The sequence below is a fragment of the Centropristis striata genome, chromosome 17 (assembly GCF_030273125.1).
Source record: "Centropristis striata isolate RG_2023a ecotype Rhode Island chromosome 17, C.striata_1.0, whole genome shotgun sequence".
In the NCBI taxonomy this organism is placed as follows: Eukaryota; Metazoa; Chordata; class Actinopteri; order Perciformes; family Serranidae; genus Centropristis; species Centropristis striata.
In genome coordinates, this window is record NC_081533.1 from 4,398,862 (window position 1) to 4,410,202 (window position 11,341).

The 11,341-nt window shown below is 34.3% G+C and overlaps 1 protein-coding gene across 1 annotated transcript in view; it reads left to right on the forward strand.

Annotated features, from left to right (window-relative positions):
* The window catches only part of chd3 (chromodomain helicase DNA binding protein 3), a 96,336-nt gene extending 86,183 nt beyond the window's left edge, over nt 1-10,153 (forward strand). Inside the window, 1 exon segment of the mRNA XM_059354770.1 lies at nt 9,760-10,153. Within this exon segment, the coding sequence (XP_059210753.1) occupies nt 9,760-10,022 (263 nt within the window). The 3' untranslated portion in view covers nt 10,023-10,153.
* The last annotated feature ends 1,188 nt before the right edge of the window (nt 10,154-11,341 follow it).

An 11,341-nucleotide genomic window follows, 5' to 3' on the forward strand; every position in this document is an offset into this window, starting at 1 on the left:
TAGATTAGTATCTCATACAACCCCATATTAATAAATGTGAACTATCCCTTTAAGATCTTAAGGCTTTTTTTTTTTAATTATATGGGTTATTTTAGACTGAATTACAGGTGAATATGTTTTAAATGATACCCTGGGAATCTGTATTTTTTAATTTATCGAAGTGCAGCATGTTGGGTTTAATATCTCCGACTCTTTGTGGAAAAGTGTGTTATCTCCCTTTAAAAGTGCTTCAGGGGTCAGTTAGGTGTGATTTCAGCCTCCACCTGCCACCTCAGGTGCTCTGTGTGGGTGTGTGGGTGTGAGAGCGAGAGAGAGAGGTGGACGTGTTCCAGGCCGTTAAGAACAAACATCAGAAGGCATTAAGGCATCTATAATTATAGTATTCAAGTTGATTTACACAAGAACACCAGTTCGTTTGATCTGTTTGACTCTTGGCAAGCCGTCAGCGTTAAAACCAGATTCTTGTTTCCTCGCGGAGGTGAAAGTTTCCCGTCAATATTCTGTCTCGGCTGGTGGAAGATTAATATGGGAAGATTATAGGACAGGAAGTGGCTTTGCTTGCTCAAGCAGAAAATGCTCATTTATTCAAATGTTTAAAGGAGCACTCCATTCATCATGAGAAATACCACTCTGTTGTGTAATATCTTGTGTGGCTTTGCAGTCGAAAGTAACCCTGATGATGTCATAGTGATGGTTTATGATTCATGGTTTATTTAATTGCACAGTTATAATAACATAAAATGACAAAGATAACAAATAATGCAGGGGTCTCAAACTCAAATTACCTGGGGGCCGCTGGAGGCAGTATCAAAATGACAAAAAAAAGACACAAAATGACCAAAAAAAACACAAAATTATTAAAAAAGACACAAAATGACCAAAAAAATACACAGAATTACCAAAAAAGACACAAAATTATTTTAAAAAATACACAAAATTACCAAAAAATTACACAGAATTACCAAAAAAGACACAAAATTATTTTAAAAAAGACACAAAATTACTCAAAAAAGTAATTAAAGGGACATTCTACACACAACACGGTAAAGTGCCATTCATATAAAACTCACATTAAACTTTCATATCAAGGTGGGGGCCACAAAATATCGTCACAAGGGCCGCAATTGTCCCGCGGGCCATGAGTTTGAGACCCCTGTTATAGATCTTCACGGTTCCTTAAACCACTGTGATATGCTTGGTTTACCAATGTTTTTCCATGTTAGAGCAATCACTCGTTTTGCCTGTAACAAACACAAATTAAGAAAAAAACATTTACATTTTTAATCAGAGAATTTAAATTTGAGTGAGAATGAACCAGAGTTGTTATTTGAGACATTTGATAAATTATTAATATAAATAAGAAATAATATCGGTCCAAGAATAGATCCCTGTGGTACACCACAAAGTAGTGTAGTGTGTATATCATCAGGGTGTTAAATAAAAGCCTGCATTACAAACTAGATGCATGAAGTTTGAGTGAAGCAGGAGAGCAGGTTGTGGCGAAAGACGACTGAGTTGCATTATGGGAAATGTGGGATGCAGGTTTTGGAGGTTAAGAGTATTTCGGCCTGTCCTGCGCTGATTTTGGCAATTTTTTTTAGGTCGGTTTTTTTACACATTTTACTCACTGTGGACTTGTTTTTAAACTGAAATATATAAGTTCTGTACCTCTATGGAATCAGCACAGACATGGCTAGAAGGGAGGAGAACACAGAAATGTATTTTGTGCAGAATAACACAGGTATATTGACATAAATTGTTAAAAGAGACAGACTTTACTGACTTACACAGACTTTATTGTCATTCAGTTATACATAAAAATATGCACATGAACAAAATTCTGTTGCATTGGCTCACAGTGATTGTCATAAATATAGAATATAAAACCGTAAGAAACAGAATATTTATGTTGCACAGAAGTGTTGCAGCAGAAAGTGTTTTTATGCAATAGAAGTACAAAAGTTGAATTTCTTTGATAATTTATCTTACAAAAATGTATATGAACAACATTTTTCCAAGTCCTTCGAGTTTTACCAATACTGGGAAAAATAAATTGGGTCTTCACATGTTATACATATTGAACTATTTACATTTTTAAGACCTCTACTTACAGTCTCTCCTCTCCTGTCCTCTCCTCTCAGCTCTGTGTAAACAGCCTGCAGTTTAGTCAAAGTTTTACTGAATTTTTCTCACATGACTGTTTATCTCATCTGAGTCATTCACGGCTTCACAGTTGTGCTGAGAAGTGCAGAATTTAATGTTTTTAACAGAATCTGGCTCTTGCAAAGGGTTTATTTTTGCTGATTTTCAACAAAAAAATTTGATATTTAGAATGAAGTTACTTTTCGATTTGGTTGTTTTTCCTGACGTGTTGCAAATGTGTCAGAAAATAAATAAAGTGTTGCCAGCGGAAATTTGAAAATAGGAACTAAAATTCGGTTTTTACGGTTTCTAGCTGTGATAATTGGTGTAAAAAAATTTTTTCAACTTTTTATTTTAGCATTTTAAGAATTTTGCAAACATAAACATTTTTAAACATTTCCTGACATAGGACTTGTAATAAGGGGCATCATAATAAACATCAACACACAAAACAAGAGGACAGAATTAAAAATAATAAAAAAAAATATATATATATATACATACATACATACATATAAATAAATAATAATAAAAAATAAAAATGAAAAAGGAGTGTAAAAATAAGTAGATAAAATAGGATAATAAGAAAAAAATATATAAAATGAATACAAGGGAAAATAAATAAAATACATAAATAAAAATTATATATATATATATATATATATATTTATACATACGTACACATACATACATACATATAAATAAATATTAATAAAAATAAATAAAAAAGGAGTGAAAATAAGTAAATAAAACAGGATAATAAGAAAAAACGATGTAAAATTAATCCATAAAAAGGTACAATAAGTAGATTAAATCAAGGAATAGGTAATTACGAAATAAATTTTTTTACAGGAAAAAAAGTATTAGTACTAATTATTTAATTAGTGTAATTTAAACATGCCTTTTAAAAAGTCTGTGGAGTCCCAAAACTGTGTGTAAGTGAAAGTCCTAGCAGTGCTCCTTGAGGTTCACTTAGAGATGGACACTAATGATTTCAGTCCACTAAACCGCTAGATGACAAAATATTCTTTGTGCAGCGTTCCTGAGAGGAGAGCGTGACAAAGCGACATGACAGCCACGTTTTATTTTGTCTTAAATCATGAATCTGTATGAGAAAACACACGCTGATCACAGTTCTTGTGGTCTCAGCAGAAACTGGCCTTTCTGAGGGATCTGGACTTGATTACTTGGCAACTTACGCTGATGATGGGCAAAACCGGTCCAAAACCTTGCTTCTATTTAAAGATATCATCTGAGGAATTCCATCTTTATATGGTTATGTTGTAGCAGAAAAACATTCAGTCGGGAGGAAAAGAGTGACTCTGGGATTTCAGGACAACAGTCATTTAACCCTTAATAGGGCACTCATTGAAATACTTGCAAATTCCAAATTTCATCCCTAGAGAATATTGGAGGATATTACAGCCAGAATGTGTAAAAAAAACCATACAGACGCGGGGGACGGGGGTCATATTTTGAGAAAAAAGTTTACGAGATTAAAGTGGCAAATCTACGAGAAAAGTTTTTGCAGATTTATTAGATTTAAAGTGGTGAATCTGGGAGAAAAAGTTGCTTTTTTCTCGTAAAGCGACTTTTTTTCTTGTAGATTTGCCACTTTAATCTAGTAAATTTGCAACTTTTTTCTCAAAATATTACCTCCCCCCTTGCCCGGGTTTGTATTTTTATTTTTATTCATTCTTAATATGCTCTAATATGCTGTCATAGTCAAGTTCTCCTCGTACAAGTCATTTAAGAATAACTTTTTGTATAACTGTTTCTTGCAGATTTTTTTTCAAAATTTTTCATTTTAATATTGGAGGTCAAGGCACAAAATGACCAAAAAAGACACAAAATGACAAAATAAGACAAAGAATAACTAAAAAAGACACAACAAAAGACACAAAATGACTAAAAAAAGACTAAAAATAAAAATAAAAAAGACACAAAATGATCAAAAAAGACACAAAATAACTAAAAAAAGACACAAAATGATCAAAAAGGACACAAAATTGCTAAAAAAGACACAACAAAAGACAGAAAATGACCAAAAAAAAAGACACAAAATGACCAACAAAGGCACAGAATAACTAAAAAAAGACACAACAAAAGACACGAAATGACCAAAAGAAACACAAAAAAGAGGTCCAGGTCCATAAAGTTAATATTATCATATTATAATCATAGTGATTGGTCAGATGTCATGGTGTCTGTGATGTAGTCTGATCTTTGCTGATTCTCTGGAATAAATCCATGTTTCTAGGACCAAACAGAGACACGGGGACCCAGTTTATATCCACTGAAGCTACCAAACATAGTTCTTGGCCCCATAAAGGGTTAACTCTCAAGTTTCAATGTAATCCTTAAATATGTGTAGCGAAGAACTACCTGATGGATTCTTAAGCAGCTCTGAGAGCCGACACTTTATCTCCCTCAGCTGCTTAAAGTTGTGAAACCTGCAAAAAAAAAAAAAAAAAAAACAGAAAGAAAGAAAGAAAGAGCGAGTGGACAGTGGAAAAAGACATGTGTAGCTGAGTTTGTGATGTGGCTGCCAGACAGACACCTGAAATAGACATTACCCGAATCAAAGAGGAACGTGCTGCACTGCTATATTAAGGCATTTCATCTCTTAACATGTCCAAACCTCCAAACCTCAAAACTCAGCAGCACCGACACGTTGTGCAACAAGAAAGCAGCTCAGTCTGGAGCGCTATCAAACCTGTCTGAGCACTATTATTTTCTTTTTCAGGCATGTTTATTTTCTCTCGTGAAGCCCTGTTGTGGCTCTCATTACTTATTGAGTTTGCAGCTTTCGGGATTTTTAAATCATAAAAAGAGAAAAGAATCTGCTCTGTCTCCAGCTCTCCTGGCCTGCAGTCTGTCACAGCAACACTGGCACTCTGTGGATTTATTTTCTCATAATTAGTTTGGTAACAGCATATGCTCGGCAGACGCTCTGCATGTGTGTTCGTGTCGGGAGATGTTTAGATAGCGGCGATGTGGCAGAGATAACTGGGAGAACCTGATATTCCCCAATAGCTCTGCTGCCCTGAAGAGAAGCCACAGCAGCCTCACTCACTGTATCTTGATTTATGTAATTGTAGACTGAGACATCTGTCAGAAGCATTGCATTCTGGAGAGCCAGGGCCTATCTCTGAAAATGTCATTATGCTGTGTGTGTGTGTGTGTGTGTGTGTGTGTGTGTGTGTGTGTGTGTGTGTGTGTGTGTGTCTGGCCGTGCCAAGAAAACATTCGGACTTTGTCCCGAGGTATTTTGAGGGACAGAAACCGCAGCAGGAGCTCGGCTGTGTAAACGTCGTGTTGTGACTTGTGAGCCGGTCGGCGGAGAGGGCGGGGCCGCCGCCGCCGCCGCCGCCGCCGCCTCGCAGAAATAGTCGCGCGCAAGAGTTTGTGTTGCTGCTCCGTGGCTTTTTTTTATTTTTTGCCTGAGAGCTGAGCAGGCTGAGCAGCAGTCTGAACATCCTGAACTCTGGCAGGGCACAAGCATGCAAATGACTGAAAAAAGAGAGAAAATGACTAAAAAAAGACACAAAATTAGCAAAAAAAGACACAAAATGACCACAAAAAGAAACAAAATAACTAAAAACGACACAACAAAAGACACAAAATGACCAAAAAAGACACAAAAAGACACAAAATGACTAAAAAAGACACAACAAAATACACAAAATGACCAAAAAAAGACACAAAATAACTATAAAAGAAACAAAAAAGACACAAAAAGACACAAAATGACCAAAAAAAGACACAAAATGACCAAAAAAGGCACAAAATGACCAAAAAAGACACAAAATGACGAAAAAAATGACACAAAATGACCAAAAAATGACACAAAATAACCAAAAAAGACACAAAATAACTAAAAAAGACACAACAAAAGACACAAAATGACCAAAAAAGTCACAAAAAGACACAAAATGACTAAAAAAGACACAACAAAAGACACAAAATGACCAAAAAAAGACACAAAATAACTATAAAAGAAACAAAAAAGACACAAAAAGACACAAAATGACCAAAAAAAGACACAAAATTACCAAAAAAGGCACAAAATGACCAAAGAAGACACAAAATGACCAAAAAATTACACTAAATGACCAAAAAATGACACAAAATAACCAAAAAAGACACAAAATAACTAAAAAAGACACAACAAAAGACACAAAATGACCAAAAAAAGACACAAAATAACTATAAAAGAAACAAAAAAGAAACAAAAAAGACACAAAATGACCAAAAAAAGACACAAAATGACCCCAAAAGACACAAAATTACCAAAAAAAGACACAAAATACCTAAAAAAGACACAACAAAACACAAAATGACCATAGAGACACAAAAAAGAGGTCCAGGTCCATAAAGTTAATATTATCATATTATAATCATAGTGATTGGTCAGATGTCATGGTGTCTGTGACGTAGTCTGATCTTTGCTGATTATCTGGAATAAATCCATGTTTCTAGGACCAAACAGAGACACGGGGACCCAGTTTATATCCACTGAAGCTACCAAACATAGTTCTTGGCCCCAAAGAGCTGAGAGTTAGAGCTCCAGTCTGAACATGGTGAACTCTGGCAGGAAACAAGCAGCGATGAGGCCACATTCATGCTCCTGATTGGGGTCGCACCTCCTCCTCACCTCCTCCTCACCTCCTCCTTCTCTTTAACCCTCGGGAGGCTCCAAAAGCTTTCTTCACATCTGCAACATTTAAAATTATTTACTGAGCATGATAGTGTTTTGAAAGTAAAAAAAAGATTCAAAATCACATTTTATGTTGGACTAAATGACTAAGAAAGACACAAAATTAGTAAAAAAGACACAAAATGACAAAAAAATAAATAAATTACTAAAAAGACATAAAATTACTAAAAAAGACACAAAATTACTAAAAAAGACACAAAATAAGAAGACAGAATGACAAAAAAAACACAGAAGACACAAAATGACAAAAAAAGACACAAAATGACCAAAAAAAGACACAAAATAACTAAAAGAGACACAACAAAAGACACAAAATGACTAAAAAAAAGAAACAAAATGACAAAAAAAGACACAAAATGACACAAAATGACTAAAAAAACGACACAAAATTACCATGTTGGTCAATGAAATGTTGTTTTTTCTTTGTTTCTTTTTGGTTCTAAATGTTTTAATCCAGTAAATCAGAATAAAAAAATCAATTATTATTATCAGGTCATATAGGTGAAAAACATATACCAACATGTCATTTAAACATGATTTAAGTGGTGAATACAGGGTGGAAGGAGTCAGACATGGAGGAAATAGACCAAAGAGCCTCCAGAGAGTTGAGACTCAGCAGGGAGGAGGAGGAGGAGGAGGAATGGACGGAGTTAAAACAACAAAATGCTCTGATTATTTTGCCCTCCATTAATAGCCCCCTCTCCCCCTCTCTCTCTCTCTCTCTCTCTCTCTCTCTCTCTCTCTCTCTCTCTCTCTCTCTCTCTCTCTCTCTATAAATATGCATCTTGTGTGTGTGTAGCTGCACTCTGTGAACTGCAGCGTTTCCAGGCTGCTGATTAATTGATTCCTATGTTGAGTTGTGATTCTGAGTTATAATCTGTTTTATGATCTTCTCCTTTTGTCTTGTGTTATAAATGCAGCTTCCCAGTGGTGCTCTGACTGGAATATGTTGGATTTATCTTTAGTTGTTTTTAAGTTGTTTGTGGCAGTGCTTTAACATCACAACACTGATCTCATTTCATTCAGTTTATTCTTTATTATTATCTTTATTCATTAAATATAAGTTTAGTAGTTTTCAGTAGGCTATGGATGTTCTCGTACATAACATAATTGAGTTTATTATTATTTTTATACGTTGAACATACAGTTTATCGTTATTTGTTATTTTGTTATTATCATGTTATTATTATTTATTGATTGATATACATTATTTATTCATCAATTTTTATATTTTTATTTTATTTATTCGTTAATTTTTTTCGTATTTTTTTAATGTATTGAACATATAGTTTATCATTATTTATTATTTTATTATTATTATCATGGTATTATTATTTATTGATTGATATACATGCATAGACGAGATATTTTTTATTTTATTTATTCATCTTTTTTTTTAAAGTTTTATACATTGAAAATACAGTTTACCTAATTTATTTTTTATATATTTTTCATTATTTCATTATTATCATATTAATATTGTTTATTCAAATTGACATATATGTATTTACTATAGATTGTTTGTTTTATTTATTCATCAAATATTTTATTTGTTATCTTTATACATTGAACATACAGTTTAACTTATTTATTTTTGTCTTTATTTATTATTTTGTTTATAATTAAATTATAATTATAATTTTTTTTTTACATTAATATATATTCATATACTAGATTTTATGTATTTACTTTATTCATTCATCATTTTTTGTTATTTATTATTTTATACATTGAAGATATATAGTCTATTTTTTAATCTTTATTTTTTATTTGATTATTTAATAATAATTAAAATTATAATAATAATGCGTATTATTATTATAATTATTAATATTTTTTATGTTATTATTTATTTAAATGTATACACATATATATACACTACATATTATTCTTTTTTCTATTCATCTAATTATTTTTATTTTTAATAATAATTATTATTATTATAATATTAATGCTTATTATAATTATTAGTATTATTTTTATGTTATTATATTATTTATTTAAATGTATATACACATATATATACTACATTTTTTCTATTCATCTAATTATTTTATCTTTAAATAATAATAATAATAATAATCATAATGATTATATTAATAATGCTTATTATTATTATAATTATTAGTATTTTTTATGTTATTATTATTATTTAGTTCAATGTATACACATATATACTACATATTATTCTTTTTTCTTTTCATCTAATTATTGTATTTTATTATTATTATTATTATTATTATTATTATTATTATTATTATTATTGTTATTAATAATAATAATAATTATTATTATTATTATTATTATTATTATTATTATAATTTTAATAATAATGCTTATTATTATTATAATTATTTGTATTATTTTATATTATTATTATTTATTTAAATGTATATACACATATAAATACTACATATTATTTTTTCTATTCATCTAATTATTTTATTTTTAAACTTTAAGTTAGTTTTATTTGTATTTCAGTTAAATTAAGCTGTTTTTAAAAGAATAATCTATGAATGCATGATTTTTTTTCAATGCATAATCATGTTAAAAAAATCACATAAAAACATAACGGTAACATAATTAAGCAGCCCTACAAAACATAACGACACACCAAATTTCCCAGTGAACTTTTGTCATTTCTGCTGTTCCACACATGGCTCTATCTCAGCCTCGCACCACTTCCTCTATAGGATTGTTGGGAAACTGTTTCAGCCGTCAGTTCTGCCACCAGGAAGCGTCTAACAGGAGCCCCCCCCCTGACCTCTGACCTCCCTGCAGAGGAGGGAGACAGACTAGCAGAGCGTTCCTTCCCTACGGGGACCAGTAAAGTGTGACATTACCCTGCTCCCCTCTCCGAGCCTCCACTACAGTCTGCCGCTTGTCTGCCCCCACAGAAGCCGCCGCCGCCGCCGGGGCCGCCGGGGGAGCTGCGTGGGGAGCCGCCGGAGGGCCAAACGCTGCTTGCCAGAAGACCAAGGAGCACGACGTGGTGCAGCGGCAGCGAGTGGTGGACCTCTGGAAGGACGGCAAGTCGGAGGGAGCCATCGGGCAGGAGCTGAGGATGCCCAAGTCCACCGTGCACAGCATCATCGTCAAGTACCGACTCAGCAACACGGTGGAGAACCTGCCGCGCAACGGGCGACCAAAGAAACCCTGAAGGGACGGGGAGCAGGAGAGGACGCTTGGATGGAGAAAAAAACATCCGTGAATGTAACAAAAGTGGAAGTAAAAAGGCTGAAAAACACGAGGAGGAAGTCCAGAAAGGACCCAAGGACAGAGCACTTTGACACTGCTGGAATGTGAGAATAAAAAGGCTCGCTCGGAGGACGAGAAAAGTTAAAAAAGACATGGCGGCACTTGAAAGAAAACAAGCAATCAAGTGCAGAGGGAAGGAGAGGGAGAATAAGAAGGGAGAGGTGAAGATCTGGCTGCAGATCAAGCACTAATGATGCGTGGGGGGGAGGGGGGGGGGGGGGGGGGGTAGAAGAGAGGCAGAAAAAAAGAGAGATGACCTGTCTGGAACAAACAAATCCTGGAGTAGAAGAGAGAAAAGGCGCTACTGAAAGAAAAAAATAAAAGACGTCTGGACTGGAGAAGGAAGAGGAAAAAAAGACAGTATGTTAATGCAATCACAGGTTTTTTCAGGAATTCAGATATGAAGGCCGAAACGGAGAAAAATGCAACAAAGAAGGATTTTTCTTTTCCTTCTTAAAAACTCAGACGGATTTCTCTCGACTTCTTTTTCTGTTTCTCCCTCTGCGGCCGAAAAAAGATTTCCCGGCGGATCAATTCCTCATCCGCCGGCTGACTGAACAAGCCTGTCGCCTCGCTCTGACCCTGTACTCCCTCATTCCTCCACAGGCCTTCCACTCCTCCGTCTCCTCTCCTCACACACACACACACACACACACACACACACACATATACATAATATATACACTGTGGACCTCACACACAACCTGAAAACCTGCAAAGAACTTAATTTATCTGCTTGGTGTAGGCAGATGATATCCGAACTCGAGATATAAAGGGATGAACTGAGATTATCTTGCAAAAAAAAAAAGAAGAAAAAATGGAGAAAAACAACTTTCTAAGTATAAAACACTTGTTCCCATGGACTCTGGTGCCCTCGCATTCCTGAGTCCAACCAAGCATAGAAGCAAGAACCATAGATTTAAAAAGAAACTTTGCCTTCGCCCAACAATCAGTAGCAGCATCGCTCTGACACAATTAAGACCCGTACTGTATTACACAGCTTATTTACACGCCACCTTTTTTTTTTTTCTTTTTTTTTTCGGGGGGTCGTTTGAAGGGGAATATCACTCCACTGAACTCACATTTCCTGTTTTTAAGCCTCGTCGCAGCAGAAATCTGTATTTACGAGCAGCTCTTCCCCAAAGCTAAAAACTGTAATCTGTCACTGGAAGAAAAAAGAAAAGGGGGGGGGGGGTTTCACTTTGAAGCCCGAGGAGACGT